This window comes from Anoplophora glabripennis, unplaced genomic scaffold, assembly GCF_000390285.2.
Source record: "Anoplophora glabripennis isolate ALB-LARVAE unplaced genomic scaffold, Agla_2.0 scaffold88, whole genome shotgun sequence".
NCBI lineage: Eukaryota > Metazoa > Arthropoda > Insecta > Coleoptera > Cerambycidae > Anoplophora > Anoplophora glabripennis.
In genome coordinates this window covers 702,153-720,166 of record NW_019416799.1, presented here as the reverse complement: position 1 = coordinate 720,166, position 18,014 = coordinate 702,153, and the positions used below count along the sequence as shown (strand labels likewise).

General features: G+C 35.0%; 5 protein-coding genes across 5 annotated transcripts; 3 read left to right on the top strand and 2 right to left on the bottom strand.

Annotated features, from left to right (window-relative positions):
- Nucleotides 1–1,656: 1,656 nt before the first annotated feature.
- Nucleotides 1,657–3,588, bottom strand: LOC108911982 (serine/threonine-protein kinase 33-like). Its single transcript, XM_018717078.1, has 7 exons — nt 3,533–3,588; nt 3,301–3,487; nt 2,998–3,238; nt 2,768–2,938; nt 2,088–2,428; nt 1,871–1,971; nt 1,657–1,791 (listed from the first exon to the last, which is right to left on the bottom strand). The coding sequence occupies exons 1-7, from the start codon at nt 3,586–3,588 to the stop codon at nt 1,698–1,700; spliced, it is 1,191 nt and encodes a 396-aa protein (XP_018572594.1). The 3' UTR covers nt 1,657–1,697.
- Nucleotides 3,589–3,677: 89 nt separating this feature from the next.
- LOC108912004 (transportin-3) lies at nt 3,678–9,077 on the top strand. The gene is made up of 6 exons (XM_018717110.2): nt 3,678–3,914; nt 3,968–4,323; nt 4,474–5,388; nt 5,595–6,127; nt 6,468–7,293; nt 8,922–9,077. The coding sequence occupies exons 1-6, from the start codon at nt 3,798–3,800 to the stop codon at nt 8,980–8,982; spliced, it is 2,808 nt and encodes a 935-aa protein (XP_018572626.1). The 5' UTR covers nt 3,678–3,797; the 3' UTR covers nt 8,983–9,077.
- A 2,483-nt stretch (nt 9,078–11,560) lies between these two features.
- On the bottom strand, nt 11,561–13,029 carry LOC108911997 (palmitoyltransferase ZDHHC7). Its single transcript, XM_018717094.1, has 5 exons — nt 12,755–13,029; nt 12,551–12,699; nt 12,315–12,494; nt 12,134–12,230; nt 11,561–12,053 (listed from the first exon to the last, which is right to left on the bottom strand). Exons 1-5 carry the CDS (start codon nt 12,865–12,867, stop codon nt 11,792–11,794), a joined length of 801 nt encoding a protein of 266 aa, XP_018572610.1. The 5' UTR covers nt 12,868–13,029; the 3' UTR covers nt 11,561–11,791.
- Nucleotides 13,030–13,444: 415 nt separating this feature from the next.
- Nucleotides 13,445–14,425, top strand: LOC108911999 (protein cornichon homolog 4). Its single transcript, XM_018717096.1, has 3 exons — nt 13,445–13,732; nt 13,831–14,153; nt 14,213–14,425. The coding sequence occupies exons 1-3, from the start codon at nt 13,655–13,657 to the stop codon at nt 14,283–14,285; spliced, it is 474 nt and encodes a 157-aa protein (XP_018572612.1). The 5' UTR covers nt 13,445–13,654; the 3' UTR covers nt 14,286–14,425.
- Nucleotides 14,426–14,628: 203 nt separating this feature from the next.
- On the top strand, nt 14,629–17,730 carry LOC108911990 (transmembrane protein 184C). The gene is made up of 8 exons (XM_018717086.1): nt 14,629–15,009; nt 15,062–15,098; nt 15,192–15,394; nt 15,554–15,628; nt 15,863–16,069; nt 16,179–16,275; nt 16,328–16,502; nt 17,073–17,730. Exons 1-8 carry the CDS (start codon nt 14,747–14,749, stop codon nt 17,282–17,284), a joined length of 1,269 nt encoding a protein of 422 aa, XP_018572602.1. The 5' UTR covers nt 14,629–14,746; the 3' UTR covers nt 17,285–17,730.
- Nucleotides 17,731–18,014: the final 284 nt, after the last annotated feature.

Genomic DNA, 18,014 nt, shown 5'->3' with positions numbered 1-18,014 from the left:
TGGTTGGAGGCGTCAATACTTGAATCAACGGATGCCAATGCCAATCAAGAATCAAATATTTTTGTAAATATCATTTCGATGTAATGGAAAAAGAAGTCGCCACAATTATATTAAAAATCGCCAGTCGCTATGTGACATTTTTAGCCATTTGAGTATGTTGTGTTGCCACAATAGCGATAAATACAAATTTAGGCAATAGAAAATTTAAAATGTGTTGAAATTTTTACTCGTAGGTTTTTTTTCATATTTTAAAGAAATACAACCGAGGAAATGAGAAGTGGCACTTATACAGGGTGTAACTTTGAGTGAGGGTCATATTTAGGTAATTATTTGCTTATAGTGTCGCCCTCCCAAATCTTCACAAAATTTTGTCTACCCCCCTATTTTCCATGGTGCTGAACACGAATCTGAAGTTATTTTCGTGCGGTCGAAGCTAATTTTTGAGAAAAAATGTTTTCAAAATTCTAACCGGAACATTTCACACGACAGTATGCACAACACTGTATACTTTATGTAACTCTCAGAACATCTGCTATTAACAATTAACATTGTTTACAAAACAAATTTCGCAAATTTCAGGTGAAAAAATATGTATTTAACAAATAAAAATTTTGTTGATGGAATCCACCATTTGTAATTCGTGATGACGTGCATTTAAATTGAAATTCTCCCACTCTCATTCATCTGTTCATTCCACACAGAGTTACTATACAATTTTATTTATTAAATACATATTTTTTTACTGAAAATATGTTTCTTATAAACAGTGTTAATTGTTTATTACAGATGTCTGAAAACCCCAGGTTACAATTTTGAAAAAAAAAAATCTCAAAAACTGGGGTTCGACCGCACAAAAATAACTTCGGATTCGTGTTCAGCACTATCGAAAAAGTGGGGTAGACAAAATTTTGTGAAGATTTGGGAGGGTGGCGCTGTAGTAAATAATTACCCATATTTATACAGAGGCTTCCATTGACCTTCAGAAACACGTATCAATAGTTTACTGTTACAAAATCCATCGTAAAAATTTTTTTTTTCATCTTTTTTAGTACATTTCGTACCCCGCCGCTAGACGAACTAGTGTAATCTCAAATAATGACGCGCTTTTGTCGCAGCGTATTATACACCATTCGCCACGAGTTACTTAACAAGTAACTTAGCAAAAAACTCAAGCAGTAATCAATAATGATAAATGAAATACACAAAAATAAATAGTCTGTTGATGGCTTCAAACATAGAGACATTCCGTACTATCTCCAACCAAATACGAAACAACTGACGCTTTTCGCTTCATCGGTTCGCCACCGATTACCGGCACTATCTCCCTTTACATGCACTGTAGATTGCCTACAATTCATGTATTTGTAAAACATGATTGCAGTGGCGGCGTACACATTAAATTGCATTTTTTAAAACTAATTATAACTCGACTACTTATTTGATTAAAAAAAAATTATATTCCTATTCAAGGGAACACGTACTACTATTACTCCTAAAAATCTGACCCCCACTTAAAGTTACACTCTTTATAGTGGATCACCCTTAAATATTGTATATACCTATTCGCGCATTTAGCGGTCGTCCCCTTAGGGACACACGCAAAGAATTTAAACGAAAAATGCCATGAAGATGACTAATTATTATTTTCCTATTTTTTTTAAATTATAATAATATGTATCGATATTATGGTTTTTTTTCTACATCATTGGTGTGGAGCAGTTTTTACGTTTACTCAAATGATTTAGTTTGTTCTGGCTTGCTGCTAGACACACTTTCATCGGCTCCACTTCCCTAAAATTAATATTTTTAATACCACGATCAATATATGTCCGCAATAACAGGAAAATGATTATAAATACCACATACTTACTTATTCGCTTTAGTTGACGAAGCGTCGCTTTCTGTGGATCCTCGTTTGCCTATGTCCGTCATGTTAGATATCCAATCTGGTGGTTCGTCATCTATAGATATCTAAAAAATTAATGGAAATATTGCATTCATTTTCTATCGCGTTTGAATTTCCCGCTAGGAAGAATCGTTCAAATAGAATAAGGTAAACTTGTCGACAAGTAGGCAAGATATATTACTTTCATTTCACTCCTCCACTTCTTCATATATTCCAAGACGTTCACGTCCTTCTGCTTGACTTTGTTTTCCGTCATCCAAGGGTGCTGAAGAATTTCCAAAGACGTGATGCGATTTGCTGGGTCCTTCTCGAGAAGGCACTTTATTAAATCGATTGCCTCATAACTAACTGCTCCATCTTGAATTTGGAACACGGGTGCAGAGTTGCATATTTTATTTGAGAGCTCGTCTTCGTTGCTCGAAAAAAATGGAAATTCCCCAAATAGTAACAGGTACAGGATTACGCCTATGGGCCATACATCGCAAAGTTCGCTGTATGAATGCTGGAGCAAGATTTCTGGAGCTGTAAAGAAATAATAACGAATTTCGGCCTGTTTTTAGTGCCACAGATTATTATAAAATAGTCAGTCAACTCCGGGCGTAACTCAATATTGTATTCATAATTACATATAAATAGTGTGCGCGCGCAATCTGAATATTTTATCGGAACATTATGGGAAATTAATGGCACATTACAATTGCCATAGGCAGAGAATACTAGAAATTTGGAGTTTATTTTCAATCCACAATCAGAGAAGTTTATTAAACTGTTTTTCAAACACCGTTTACTTATTTTATGGTAAAAACAACATAAATAAACACATCAATGTTGATAAACTTTTATTTTATATAAATCGCTTACCCATGTAGATGACAGTACCACAGTATTCCTTAAGCATGCCTTGGATTCCAGCACCAGTTTTAATTATACTTAAGCCAAAATCCGATAATTTGATAAAATATTTATCCGATGGATCTGAGGGATTATTTGCTAATAAAATATTTTCTAACTTAATATCCCTATGTACTATATCTGAAAATAATTATATAGTAAAATACATGAAGGTGAACCGAGTACTACTAAATATTTACCATTTTTGTGTAAATAATATACTGCACTAACTAGCTGTTTAATAATCTTCTTTGTAACCTTTTCAGTTAATGATTTTTCCTGTTTCAGTACTGAGCTCAGGTTGTCCGAACATTTTTCAAGAACCATGTATATCTTTCTAGGAGACTCATAAACTCTTTCAAGACAAATAATGTTGGGATGATCTACAGATTTCAGGATTTTTATCTCGGAATAAACTTCCTGCAACTGATTAGCCCCTGTCTGGAATTATAAATCGGAATAGAAATGCGACTACTTAGAAAATATTTAGGTACCCCGTTTACCGTAAATTTGTTAACTATTTTAATAGCATAATTTTTGGAGGTTTGTTTTTCTATAGCGGAAATTACAGTTCCATAAGTTCCATGTCCAATTTCTTCTTTAAATTCGTAAATCTCGTACAGAGTTTTTTTGTCGACAATTCTTAAGTGCTTAACAGATCTTTCTTTCAGTCGTGGGGGCCGCTGTTGACTAAAAACGGATACATAATATAATCATATATTTGTTAAAAATTACAATTCTCTCACGCTAATAAGCTTCGTGACATTTAATTGTGTTTCATTTGATGACATGACATTTTGAAATTTAAATTTTGCAGCACCGTTGCTTAACCTGTTTAAGGCTAGGGATTTTCTTCTTACTCAAGTTGGGTACCAACGTAATAAATTTCGGATTCAGTTTTTGAGGTTTTGACAATACGAATTTATAAAGATGCATTTTTTAATGAACTATATCAAATACATATAGAGTGTAGATAATTATTACCTGGAACAGATTTATTATGGATCAAAAGCCTAGCATAGATTTAGTTATATCAGCGGTTTCAGCATTGTACAACAACCCTAACAGAACTGAGAAGGAAAGAGCCTCCCAATGGCTTTTGGAACTACAGAAATCCGTAAGTTTTTTGTTAAAAACACCGCTAACCAAGTTTCTAATCGTTAATCGTAGGTCCACGCCTGGACAGTAGCAGACGAACTGTTGCATATGAAAAGGGATGTCGAATCTTGTTACTTTGCAGCACAGACAATGCGTACCAAAATACACCAGTCTTTCCATGAGTTACCTCCAGAAGTACATAATTCTCTAAGAGACTCGTTACTTGAACACATTAGTCAAATAAATGAGGGTACCAGCACGGTTATCGTAACACAACTTTGTGTTGCATTAGCCGATCTAGCTTTACAGATGCCTTCGTGGCAGAGAGTTACACTAGATTTAATTAATAGGTTTTCACAAAATAATATCTGGCCATTATTGGAAATACTCACCGTATTACCGGAAGAATTGGAGAGTAGATCTGTTAGGTAAGTAGATGATCAATCATTATTTTAGTATTTTGACATTGGTATACACATTTTTTTACATACATTTTCATATTTAAAAACTTTCATGTAAGCTGATCGTACTGGATTTGACTCGGTATGTTGTATTCCAATTATTTCTTTTTTGCACAGGTTAGGTGAAAATAGGAGAGTGGAAGTTTTAGAAGACATGAAATTTTGTTCATCGACAGTGACAGAATTCTTGAAACACTGTTCGGGCAATTATGGGAGCAATTGGCAGGATCACGTTCAGATAAACGTAAAAATATTACGCTGCTTCACATCTTGGGTGTCTGTGGGGGCCATAGGTCTAAACGATCTTGTGGACAATGTCGTCATCAACAGAGCCTTTGAGATACTTAACTTTAAACCTGAAGACGAGAAACAGACCATAGCCGGGGCATTTCACGAAGCCGCGACGGATTGCATTTGTACCTTATTACACTGTTTAGAAGACAATAACAATCAATTGGCACTGGAAAATTATCTGTTTCACAACATTGTCAACCTCGAGGTACCTTACCATATGTCCGTAGCTAACGAGGATCAGGGCAAGTCCATGGACTACTGTCGACTGTTCACCGAACTGGCAGAGTCGTTCTTAGAGAAAATCATATCAAATAGTACACCTAAACAGATGCATTATGCGGTGAAAATTTTAGATTTAGTTTTAATATGTGTCGGCCACCACGATTACGAGGTGGCCGAAATAACTTTTAATTTGTGGTATGTGCTAAGTGAAGAACTGTATCAGAAGAACAATAAGGAGCTTACGGAACTGTTCAGACCTTACGTGGAGAGACTGATAACCGCCTTGTGTAGACACTGCCAGATGGAACCTGATTACGAGGGTTTGATAGAAGACGGCGACGAATTTAAAGATTTCCGCCTCAAAGTATCGGATCTTATAAAGGACGTGGTGTTCATCGTGGGGAGCAGCAGCTGCTTCAGGCAGATGTTCATTAATCTGCAAGCGCCGGGCGTCACTTGGGACGCCAGCGAAGCCGCTTTGTTTGTTATGCAGGCTGTTGCAAAGAATGTTTTGCCGTGAGTATATCTTTGTTTTAATATCAACATTAATTTTTAATAATGTTTTGAACCAAATTAATGCATTTTATTGAAGATAAAACAGTTTAAACCATGATAAAAATACCATCATTTTAAGTGGTCTCTAATTTAAACGTCTTAAACAAACGAGCCTTAAAACATATTCACAGAACAGCGGTAGTGGAGTATAAAACAATTTTTTCCAGAACCGAGAACGAAGTGGTACCAAAAGTGGTCGAGGCTATCCTGAACGTCCCCGAGAATACTCACATAGCCGTAAAATACACGTCGGTTCTCCTCCTGGGAGAGCTATGCGAATGGATAGAAAAGCACCCGAACACCCTCGACCCCATCCTAAACTTCCTAGTATGTTGTTTACCTCAACCGGGTGTGGGAGCGGCAGCGGCCGTCGCCCTACAAAACATATGCGCTTGTTGCAACGACCATATGCCCAGACACGTACCGATCCTCCTGCAGCTCCTGCAACAGGTCGACACTTTCGCCATCACAAATAACGCGGTGATCGGGTTGCTGAAAGGAGTGGCCTCGATCATCGGGCGTATGCCGCACACGGAGATGACGGCGGCGTTGCGAGAGCTGTGCTTCATGCAACTCAAGCCCATTTGTCACCTCATCGATCAGGATATCGTGCCCGTTAATGGAACCAAGACTGACCCGGTTCTGTGGCTGGACAGGCTTAGCGCGATCCTGAGACACATGAACGTCGCCGTCCAGGAAGGTGAGTCTGTAATTGTGATTGTAAAATGTTTGGGGGTCGGCGTGGGCACATGGTTTTTTGCGGGTGTACTTTTTTATCGGTCAAAATCTATTAAAAAGTTATTTGAGTAAATGCCGTTATTTTTAATATTTTTCTTTATCACAATTTTTATAACTTTTTCCTTTTAAAAATTATAAAATAAATGCCATATTTTTTTGTAAATAAAAATTGATATAGAACTTACATTTTCACTTGGATGATTTTTCTAATTTTGAGTTAGAGTAAAATGTACAGCGGACTTTTCAAACGTTATAAAACAACGCACCGAATAATTTTCATATTGCTGTGCGAATTTCTGCAGGCGAATTTCATCCGTGCAAACCCGTGGTGCTAGAGGTATGGCCAATCTTGTCCCGCGTGTTCGACAAGTACCAAAACGACATAAGAATAATGGAGAGGTGTTGCCGAGGGGTGCGATTCATGCTGCGCTGCGTCAGTCAACAGGTGCGAGAACTTCTAGAGAGCCTCGTCAGCCAAATAATAAGGATATACTCTATGTACAAGCACTCGTGCTTCCTCTACGTGGGCAGCATCTTGGTGGACGAGTACGCGGTGGACGCGGGTTGCGTCCAGGGCCTCCTCGACATGCTGCAGGCCTTCCTGGAGCCCACCTTCCAGCTGCTGCAGGAGGAGAACGGCCTCAGGAACCACCCGGACACCGTCGACGACTTTTTCAGGCTGTGCGCGAGGTTCATGCAGAGGGCCCCCCTGTCCTTCCTCCAGTGCGCCTCCCTGGTGCACATACTGCAGTGCGCTCTGATGGCGTCCACGTTGGATCACAAAGAGGCCAACACGTCGGTGATGAAGTTCTTCTACGACCTAATCAACCAGGGGCAGAGCGGCAGGTCCCAGCCGAACTATCAGGAGAGGAAAATGGTGGTGCGCAGAATACTGGACGAGTACGGACAGCAGCTAGTCACGAATCTGCTTCACGCGTGCGTTTTCTACCTGCAGTCGTACATGCTGAGCGAGGTGGCGGACGTTTTCGTGCAGCTGCTGGATTTCGACAGGGAGGTGACGAGTAAGTGGCTGGCCAACGGACTGGATACGTTGCCCAAGCAGAGCAACGGCGGGATAATAGCCGCCACACCGCAGCAACTGAACGATATACATGTAGCCATCACTAGGTGAGTGTTTGTACTTCTTTCGTTTTAACGTATTTAACTTGCGTAGCATTGCACATTGGCGTTTATTTATTTTTTAATAAATATCGGTTGTAAGGCACAAGGAACGTTTCTATAAATTCTGGCTTGGTTTTTGAGATGTGGAGTGATGGGATCGAAAAAGAATACATTTCTTGGAATTTCTCTGAAAATACACTTCTTAGACAAAATTAACGCACGAACATAATAAATCCCCGCAAAAATTGCATCTTTTTAAGTAAATTACTGGAATTTAAATAAAAAGCAACAAATTGCTTATTTAATTAGTTTAACAATATTATACGAAAAATGCCTATTTTACAATTTAATTGGAATAAAATTAACAGTCCTTAGAATTATGTGGGAAAAATGAATAACAATTCCTCCTCTTCTTCTAATTACTGCATTTATACGCCTAGGAATGCTTCTAATCAAATGACATACACTGTAGAATGCAGGTGCAGGTATATGAAGTCTTACGTTTCTTTTAAGCATGTCCTAGAGATGTTCTATCGGATTCATGTCTGGACCTTTTGGTGGCCACTCAATAAACGGTATATGAACGTCATCGAGGTAATTTAGTACTTCTGTAGCAAAGTGAGGCCGAGCATTGTCCTGCATAAATAAAAAATTGTCTCCCAAAAAAGGACCAAAGGGCGTTCAACTACAATGTTCTACAGATAGAAATTTGCATTCATAGATCTGGGTCGAATAGGGACTAACTCTGTACGAGTGTTATAACAAATTCTTCCCCAAACCATTGTAGAGCCAGCACCAAATGGAATTTTTGGAGAAATTGCATTGCGCCAATCTTTCTCCTGGTTTCTGCTAGACTCGTTTGCGACTATCGGGAGATTTTAAGCTTACCCTAGTTTCATCCGTTTCATCGTTTACAGACCAATTACGATGATCTCTGACAAAGCGCAACCTGACAACTCTATTCTGTCAGGTAAACAGTGGTGCAATTGCTGGTTTTCGACTTGCCAATCCAGCTTCTTTTAACCTTCTGACTGTTCCAGCAGAAATCGAAACAGTTCGGGTAGCTTCAAGGTCATTTCTTAATGCCGAACTAGTGATTGACCTGGTTCTTAAAGCAGATTGCCTCAGAAAACGTACTGGTACATCGTTTTCGCCCTTGTCCTGGTCTCCGACAATAAGTCCCTGTTTTATTAAAACGTCTAATCGCTCGACTTATCGTAGAATGGTTTACTCCCGATAAAGTGGCAGCATAATGCTGAGAATATCCCTCATATCTCGTGTTCGGTTAAATTCCTTGGACGATTCATTTTCAAGCAAACAACGAGTAACGTTAACCAGAAAAAAACAATAATTAATCTCCATTTCCAACAGATTTTATCGCAATTAATTAATGATTAAGGGTACCGCTTAACACAATAACCTCACTTTACAATTGCCAAACAATTGCAGTTTGTTTATAGAATTGTCAATGAAGGTCCAAAGCCTACTATTCATATTCTTGGTAGATGGTCGATTCTTGCTATTTATGCGCAGTATCAATTGCAATGTTTATGTTAAGGTTCAGTGTCATGATCGCTCCAGTGTATAGTACGTTGCAAGTTATTTAGTGCTAAATGGATGTATTTTTTTTCTAGGTCATCTACATCAAAATCAGTAACGCACGCTTTAAAAGATTTGACAAGATTGTACCGTTAAATGTAATTTGTAATATAAATTTTATATTGATTTCCACCATTACGTGAATTGTATTATTTTACAAGATATTATTTAAAAGATATGACATATGGAAAATGTATTTTTATTGTCATAAGATCTAAAATAAATCATTGTTAGTGTTTATAAGCAGACGTTTATTTAACCTCTTCAATGAAAAAAATATCTCGGGATAATTTGAACAATCAAATGTCGCATTAATTAAAGCCGTCCACGTCCTTGAAAATTACTTTATTCTTTAATTTACAGCAATAGAAAAGTACTTTAAATCATCCCTATATCTCATCTAAAACGTGCACTTTTAAGTAAATCAGTTACATTTAATTTTTTTATACACTATCACAAAATGAGTACATTCAAATATAATACAACAGACAAGAGTGGCGACCATGTCTCTCCACAAAATTCGCTTTTCCGGAGACCGAAATCAGTGTTTTCGACTGATTTGCACTTTTTTCCTTAGAGTGCTAAAGTTCAACTACGTCGAAAACGTTAATCTTTACAATTTACCGTGTGGACCAAGGTATTCTAATAAAAGGTGCAATCGTTTGTACCTGGATTAATTGTATTTTATAATAATTTTCAACGGATTCAACTCGCATAGATTTAAGTCGGGTGAGTATACCGGTTGAGGATTCCTTTTTTACTGTAAATTCTTCTAATGGAGGAGAGAGATGGCAAAAACAACAGGTATATCTAAAGAACTAATAATGTCATGTATGTCCCTACGATTACAGACCAAAATTGGGAAATTAGGGCCGAAAGTGACACGAAGTAAAGTAGTTCTGATTTAATTTTGAGTACTTAGTTAATAATTTTACTTTAATGGGACATACCTTACATAAATTTTTTCCTTTCCAATATAAATATTTGCTATGCGACGAGTACAGCCATGCGGAAGCTATAAATATTTACTCGACCAGCTAAGTATTTTTCAATAAAATACCGGGTGTAACCTTAATTGGAATTTTTAGGGGTACTTGTTCCCCAGAATATTAACCTGCTTTTTTTAATCAAATAACTAGTGTTGCTCATTACTTCCCTTTTTACACTATACCTTAACTCTTGTCTACACCATTACCAGACAGCTCTTGTATGTGCACGCTTATAGTGTTGTCTGTTGTTACTTTTTTAAACCAACTGTATGAACCTAATGGAGTAGAAGAGAACGAAACTGCAGTGAAAAATAATTTTATAAAGACATATTACTTTGTAACAAGCGCTAAATATTTAAATAATTAATATTTTTGCAGGAATTATCAAATATTAATATTTTTGTTTTATAAAATGATAGATTTGAAATATTTTTAGAATCATTTCAAATTAAAAAGTATTTACCATTTCTTTAAGCACTGTGTTTAGTTTATAAATCTGTGTCAACGACCTCTGACAATGACCTAGATTAGGTAATATCAATCCACCTGATGTGATAATGACAACAGAGTACTAGGCAGACAAAAACAAACGGTTGAATAATTTGATTTGACAACAATGCATGCTACAGCTCCTGATTGAGTAAGATTTTGCAACAAGCAGCCACGATTGTTTGAGGTTATACTAGCCTGTCCAATGGCTGGAAGATAGAACATAAAGCGTATTTTCAGTTTTTAAAATAAAATACAGGGCGATTCATTTAAAAATATTGAGAAAATTATGTGCTCAAGTTTTGGCTCACCCTATATTCAACTGTTGCAATAATAAAGAAATAGCACTTTCTCGTAAAATTGTACCAATATCAAAAAGTTATGCCTGCAAAAAATTAATGTTTTGTTTAGGGTATACAGGACGCTGAAATGGGAATGATTCTCGTATACAATTGACCATAACTTGAAATACCCTGTATAACATAATTAAACCCTATACTGGAAGCATGGGAGAGATGAGCTTAATCTAAATTTGAAATAATATATAGGGTGCCCCATTTAAAAAATAGTAGGTTTGGTTCACACTGGTAATATGTATTACCCTGTATATACGAAAATAATTTTAAAATGTGCAGTTTTAAGTTGGCTACAATTTTTGTAAATAACTTTTTTTGATATCTTCTATAATAAGGTAGATATCATACTTCGACGCACTAATGCCGCACCCTGTATATATGACCACCATTTAAAGTTACACCCTGTATAAATAATTTCACAAATAACATTAAAGAAAATCTAGAATTCTAGAAAATATTTTTTATAAAAAATTTATTATAACACATGTATTTGCCAATGTTTCTTTTTTCTAATTAATAATTTAGAATTATGAATTAATGTTTTATTAATTCCATAAAGTTTTTTGTTAATTAAATTAATAAAATTATTTTATTTTCCAATATTTTATGCTTATTGATATGTACGTTTTTATTTGTATTGTTCAGTAAAATTCCTCTATTCCAGTAACACAATGGTCGTACAGTGCAACAACGCAAAATCTAAAAATTTTTTGTTAGGAAGATTCTTCAAAACGAAAAAAACCGCAGTTACGTACTACAAAAATTAACTTACATAATAAGACTAGCACAATTATAAGTGTTGCGTAAATTCCCTGAAAAGGTAACAAAAGATATACAATATAAATTCAACCATTATAAATATTTCGTTAACAGCCAAATATATAATAATAGTAACACCTCGAAAATATCAATATGCTTTGTACATTTTCCTTCCATAAAATATCAGTTTAAGCAGAAAACAACGTAAGAAATTTCCTAAAGCGTTAAAAACGTTCTGCTTACTTAAAAATGTTGAAATTTATGTCTTAGACCTTACAACTAAAATTACTGCGATGTAAAAAAAAAAAAAACTTAAACTTGGTGATCGATGAGAGGAGTATCAAATTTTCTTGGCACAGAGGAACAAGGAAGCAACCATAAGATGGGATGTTCTCTCCCACACACTTCGCTGAGTAAGGCCATCTTGGCCCTGTTTGGTCTGAAAGGGCCCTGTTGCTTAACCTGCTCCACGGCAGTTTCGTCCGTTAGGATGGCCTGAAGTTGATCGATTAATATCGCAGCGACAAACATTCCAAACAATGCACTTTCTAGGAGAAGTATAACGCAATGCATTCTGAAAAAAAATACACAAACATTTAAACTGAATTTTTAGTGAAGTGTTCGCTTTGATGCAAAGAACAGTTTTACACTTACATTCTGGCCTGTTTCAGTAAAATATCTTGTACGCAGTCTTTACACTCTGTCATCCACGATATCACCACCAAAGTTATTGCATACGCTGATAGCGCTCCTGTAACATAATTGTAGATGTGTTTAGCACCCTAACTTTGAAGACGATTGTGTTTTCCTTAATTCTTTTACATAATTTACCTACCAACATATACTAAAAACTGTATAAAATATTTCTGATTTCTCTCCCCTACGCAGTTGTTAATCCAGGGGCAATGGTGGTCCATCCTTCTTATGCATCTTTGGCATATTCGACAGTGATGCGCTCTTGGTGGTCGGTACGTTTCGCACCTCGCACAAACTGTCCAGTTTACAAAATCACAACCTAAAATAATACCAGTATTAATTTTTCACATACATTGCGTATATCATGTTAGTTACCAGAATCGGAGGAGTGTATGTCGGAAAAATCGACTCTACTTTGTGGAAGGGGAATAGTTCCAGGATCAGTCAGCACTGCTTTTATATGGGCAATCATAAGGAGGAATATTACTGTATTGAACATAACCACATTAAAGGTACCCCATAAACTGGAAACCAATGATTTACTTATAAATGTGCTGATACAGTTATTGAAATCTATACCTATCCACCATGGTTTGTAAAACAACCCATTTTATTATGACATAATCGGCATAAAATATTGCCAAGTATGTAATTAATACACACACTATCCCACAAGGATCTTTCACGATCATGTTGTCTAATTCATAAGTATTTTACGTACGTACTTATCTAATTATACAAGAATTAACTGAAATCTTTTTCATTCAGAAAACGAATAATATGCTGTGGTTTCATCCTAAAAGAAATTTTATGCTTTACTTTCACTACTTTTTACTTTGTTGTGACAACCGCTGACAGCGTGACAGGATTGACAGCTGTCAAAATGTGGAAATAATCAATTTATAAAATCAAGATCATATCCTGAAGGTAAGATCATTGGTGATAACTGCGTTCCTTTTAGTGGGCATGACGTTCATGGAATCAAAAATGTGGTTGCTTTCTGCTCTTCAAAAAATGATTTAACTGGCAGTTATCTCTTTTTCTCTAGAATCATAACAAAGGTCAAAGATAGTAATCTCAGCAACCTCTAATAGTTTACCCACAATCCCATAGTTGTGTAAAGAGCCAATAACCGCTCGTATTTTCAAGCCCATGAGCTTTATTACTATTGAAAGGAACGCATTGCATACATAAGTCTTGGTTCCGAACCTAACCTTTAAGTTATTTGAGCTCACCTTTATTTCTTACTTATTTTGATATGTCAAATTATTATACTCAAACACCACAATCACATCTCGATTGAATTTGTATTTAAAATACAATTAAAACGTGTATTTGTCATGATTTTATATAATTATAATTAATAAATTGAAAATTATTGTACAGGACTGATGCAGATAAGAATTTTTCGTGTTTTGTTTATGCACTTAGAACAGCGGTATTAGTGGCTTGTTTACTAAGCTCTACAGCTTAGTAAGGATGATCTTGGAGGACTCTCTACTATTTGCTATATCCCTAGCAGACACAGGAGCTATATTATTTTTATTGGTATATTTTGTATCCTTTTAGTGTCGTACTTTCGTTGTAGTAAATGTAACATCTATTATTGAGAAGCCGTTTCTAGACTAAAACGTTGACCTTAACAAATAATGTAGATAATAACTCTCTCTGACTTAGAATGTGATTATTTAAATGCACAACAATGTTGCTCACGATTGAACCAATGGGTCTTGCCAAAAATTATAGCTCACATATTTTTGAGTTTTCTGTTGCTAATTCATGGACATTGGATCCTAATGTTTGTAAATTTGCCCATGGCTGGATGGATGGCTTATGAAGTGATCTCAGTACCCAGGGGAAATCTTGGAGTTTATGATCCTACAGAAATTCATAACCGAGGCCAGTTGAAAAGGCATATGAGGGATTGTATGGTTAACCTAGGGTATTATCTCATATTTTTCTTTATTTATTTATACTGGTACGTAAATTTTAACAGAAATAATGTCTCTCTTCTCATTTATTGATATTCTTTTTCAGTATGATCGTGTCGCTGTTAAAAGGAGATCCTATTAACCGCAAAGATGAAAATGAAATATTAAGCGATTTCTAGATATAAGTTTATGATGGTTACAACGAGCAAGCTGTGTGTGTATGTGTGCTATTATTGATTATATTTATTTTTCTATTAACCGTTATTTATTTTGATTCATAGAATCCAAACGATTGTTAACCTATTTATTTATTAAATAATTTTGAATTAGTAACAGTTTGTTTTTATCAAGAATCACAAATAAATAGAAACTACTGGTAAGGAAATTGTATAAAATTCATTGCCAGAATTTTTCTACTCGTTGCAATGGTGTAAATAAGCCTTTATTTTTTGTATTCAGTAGTTCAATAACTACAGAGAGAAGAAGACGAAACGTAGATTATTTGTTTTGTGACGTAATTTGTTGACAACTGAAACCAGATGAGTACTGTCGCTGTTTAATAATTTAATTTACAATTAGAGAAAGCGTATCAGTGGTTAGTTTATAAAAAAAGTGATTTAAATTATGTGATTTGATAAAAATGTGTTTAGCGAAATGTATGGAATGTTTATCTAGATGGAGGTTATGGATTAGACCATTATTTATTTTTCTATATGCTCTAGCTGCTTTAGTATTTGTACCTTTATTTCTCGTAAAATCTTTGGAAGACGGTTTTAATAAACACGACCAGGAAATTTTAATAGGTGGAATTTTTGTTTGGGTTGCCATTCCTTTGTCATTATGGGAGATAATATTACATGTTATCCATTACACCCAACCAAAGTTGCAGAAACATATTATACGGTACGTTCATTTATTTTAAAATAAAATACTTGTTAATTAGTTTGTTTTTTAGGATACTATGGATGGTGCCAATTTATGCAATAAATGCAGTGAGTAAAACAAAGGATTTGTGTGCGATGAATTTACAACTCTTGCATTGCACATAACGCTTATTAATTTGATAGTTATGCCTTTTCTTTTAGTGGGTTGGTCTGATATATCCGAAAGAATCTGTTTATGTGGATAGCTTGAGAGAATGCTATGAAGCTTATGTTATATACAATTTTATGAAATTTCTTTTAAACTATCTGAACATGGAAATGGATCTTGAAGCAAGTTTAGAACTGAAACCACAAGTGAAACATATATTTCCGCTGTGTTGTCTACCAGATTGGGAAATGGGCAGGTAAGAATGTTAATTATTAATTGAGAAATCGTATTATTAACAAAGTTAGAGATTCGGACATTCGTTCAAGAAAAATTGTTACTTGGTACCTACTATTAAAATATTATTAAATGTTAGGTTGTATTCTGAAGGTAATTTTAACTTGCACATTTATTTTAGGGAATTTGTACACATTTGTAAACATGGAATATTGCAGTATACTGTAGTGAGACCCTTAACGACAGCCATTTCGTTGTAAGTACATATTTATTTTTATTTATGATAAATATTAGTGATTATTCTTAATTATCTTTGATGCTATTTGCTACGAGTTTATTTGATTTTGTCTCAACTTGTTCCTGAATCAATACATAATTTTTATAAGATTTAACAATATGGTGCAACCAATAAATAAATGAATCGTGTTTTTCTCTTTATTCGTTGCACACACTTGATTTCCCAAATCATACATTTTTTTCAATATTTTAGCCTTTGCAAAGTATTTGATGTGTATGGCGAAGGACAGTTTAAAGCAAATGTCGCATTTCCCTATCTGGTGGCTGTCAATAATGTATCGCAATTTGTTGCCATGTACTGCTTGGTCATGTTCTATAAAGCGAGCCTTGCGGAATTAAGGCCTATGAAGCCTCTACCAAAGTTCCTGTGCATCAAAGCCGTGGTGTTCTTCTCTTTTTTGTAAGTAACCAGTTTCTTAACTGGCTTGAAAAACTATAGTATGAGATTTGTTACAGCAATAACACATTTTGTGCTTGACGTTTTTCTTTCATGCAACTATATCTTTTAGCCAAGGAGTCCTAATCGATTTATTGGTCTACTTAAATATAATAGTGCCAGGCCCCAATAGCCCCGATGACGGTCTGAGCTTATCCACTAGATTGCAGGTATTTTTATTGTCGCAGTCGTCTTACAGGTTAACAACTTTTTCCCTTCTAGGATTTTCTAATATGCATCGAAATGTGTTTGGCCGCCATAGCCCACCACTACAGTTTTTCGTACGAGCCGTACGTGAGACCCGGTTTGCAGAACCAGTCTTGTTGTGCGGCATTTTTAGCGATGTGGGACATATCTGACGTCCACACGGATATTCGCGAACATTTGGGCATAGTCAGTAAGTGTTATTAAAAAAAAGTTGTTTATCGTTTCCATTATTTTTTATTTAAATATAAAATATGTAAAATGTACATTATGTCATATTATGAATTTATACAATCAGGACGAATTGAAGGAATCTATTTATTTAGTATATCTCTACCGATAATGATTAGATTAATTTGTTTGTTTAAGCTTTTAAGTTGACAAAATCCATAGGGGCTCAGATATAAAAAATCAATATGCAATGTGGCGATTTTGAGCATAATTAATGTTTTTTTGAGATTTAGAAAGCTAGTGTCTCTGTCACTTGGTGAATTTTTAACTTTAAATAAATAATATTCATTGGTCTACATCGAACATTCCTAGATTAAATTTAAATACCATCTATCTCCAAAATGAAGCATTCTACGTCGAACGTTTAAGTCAAATTAATAAGTTTATATTTCAACCATGGAAAATGATTCTGATAAAATAATTTCGTTAATAATATGCGTATAAAGAAAATTACAATAAAATTAATGTTATTTTCCAGTTACTTGTAATTTTGTTCTTCAAATACAATTATGCATGTCTCTTTACCGTACAGGTAGCTCTATCAGCAGAAGAATAAGGGGAAGGAGCATGTACAGCATTCCAAGAGGAGACGACGAGTATTCAAGTTTAGTATCTCCGAGGGGGGCACACAGCGCGCCCAATCCGGGCTTTTACCAAAACGATTCTGACGAATTAGTCGTTAATTATGGCACCGTAAATTCTAGTCAACCGGCAAAAGTACATAAGGCTGGTTATAAGATATGAGATTATATTTTATATTTTTATGCGGACGTCAGGGGAAGAGGTCTCGATTTAATACATTTTTTTAAGTTGCCTTGTGGAGAAAACGCTTTTATTCCAAAATTTGGTGCTCTTTGATACCTGATTATGTTAGGAGGATAACAATTTGCAACAAAAACACTGTTTTAAAACAGCGATCATAAAGCATCTCGGTTTCTTTTCAGATAGACATTAATTGATGATCGAGAGTTTTAAAAATAAGTGCTATTAAATTTTGCACATATCTTTAAGCAGAGGTTTATATATGACTATATTTTTTATTTTTTATATATTCTTGAATGTATTGTGTTTTTCTTGTAATACATACTTATTATTGTTGAGCCGTGAATTGAAATAAGTACAAATTGATTTGACCAAGTACTAGTCTGTAGATGTAGATTTATATTGTTTTAATAAATATTTCAATTTTAGAGGATTTTTATTATTAACTATTCCAAGGGTACCTAGATTCTTTGGATGAAAATAAATTGATTTAAATAAATAGTAAAATTTTGTTTCTTTATGAGGTGTTTTACTCTGCACTTAAACTCTTGTCTACGCCGTCACTGGACTTCTCCCCAACTCAATTTTATGTACATTAGGGTGGGCCGAAAGTCCACTTTTTTTGATTTTTTATTATTAATACCAAATATATTGTTCATTATGCATAAAAAAAAATGTATGCGAAAGGAAAAAAATTTAGGTTGAAATCAGG

What these genes read in the sequence shown, in the direction of transcription:
- LOC108911982 (XM_018717078.1), bottom strand. Translation starts at nt 3,588, where the DNA reads ATGTCATCAAATGAAACACAATTAAATGTCACGAAGCTTATTAGCGTG. An exon ending in AAATAGTTAACAAATTTACG is followed by an intron (nt 3,239 to 3,300) that starts GTAAACGGGGTA and finishes TTATAATTCCAG; the next exon opens with ACAGGGGCTAATCAGTTGCA. An exon ending in ATATTATTTACACAAAAATG is followed by an intron (nt 2,939 to 2,997) that starts GTAAATATTTAG and finishes AATTATTTTCAG; the next exon opens with ATATAGTACATAGGGATATT.
- LOC108912004 (XM_018717110.2), top strand. Translation starts at nt 3,798, where the DNA reads ATGGATCAAAAGCCTAGCATAGATTTAGTTATATCAGCGGTTTCAGCA. An exon ending in TTTTGGAACTACAGAAATCC is followed by an intron (nt 3,915 to 3,967) that starts GTAAGTTTTTTG and finishes CGTTAATCGTAG; the next exon opens with GTCCACGCCTGGACAGTAGC. An exon ending in TTGGAGAGTAGATCTGTTAG is followed by an intron (nt 4,324 to 4,473) that starts GTAAGTAGATGA and finishes TTTTTTGCACAG; the next exon opens with GTTAGGTGAAAATAGGAGAG.
- LOC108911997 (XM_018717094.1), bottom strand. Translation starts at nt 12,867, where the DNA reads ATGATCGTGAAAGATCCTTGTGGGATAGTGTGTGTATTAATTACATAC. An exon ending in TTACAAACCATGGTGGATAG is followed by an intron (nt 12,700 to 12,754) that starts GTATAGATTTCA and finishes ATTGGTTTCCAG; the next exon opens with TTTATGGGGTACCTTTAATG. An exon ending in CATACACTCCTCCGATTCTG is followed by an intron (nt 12,495 to 12,550) that starts GTAACTAACATG and finishes GTATTATTTTAG; the next exon opens with GTTGTGATTTTGTAAACTGG.
- LOC108911999 (XM_018717096.1), top strand. Translation starts at nt 13,655, where the DNA reads ATGATCTTGGAGGACTCTCTACTATTTGCTATATCCCTAGCAGACACA. An exon ending in TATTTTTATTGGTATATTTT is followed by an intron (nt 13,733 to 13,830) that starts GTATCCTTTTAG and finishes CAAATAATGTAG; the next exon opens with ATAATAACTCTCTCTGACTT. An exon ending in TTCTTTATTTATTTATACTG is followed by an intron (nt 14,154 to 14,212) that starts GTACGTAAATTT and finishes ATTCTTTTTCAG; the next exon opens with TATGATCGTGTCGCTGTTAA.
- LOC108911990 (XM_018717086.1), top strand. Translation starts at nt 14,747, where the DNA reads ATGTGTTTAGCGAAATGTATGGAATGTTTATCTAGATGGAGGTTATGG. An exon ending in CCAGATTGGGAAATGGGCAG is followed by an intron (nt 15,395 to 15,553) that starts GTAAGAATGTTA and finishes CATTTATTTTAG; the next exon opens with GGAATTTGTACACATTTGTA. An exon ending in GCTTATCCACTAGATTGCAG is followed by an intron (nt 16,276 to 16,327) that starts GTATTTTTATTG and finishes TTTCCCTTCTAG; the next exon opens with GATTTTCTAATATGCATCGA.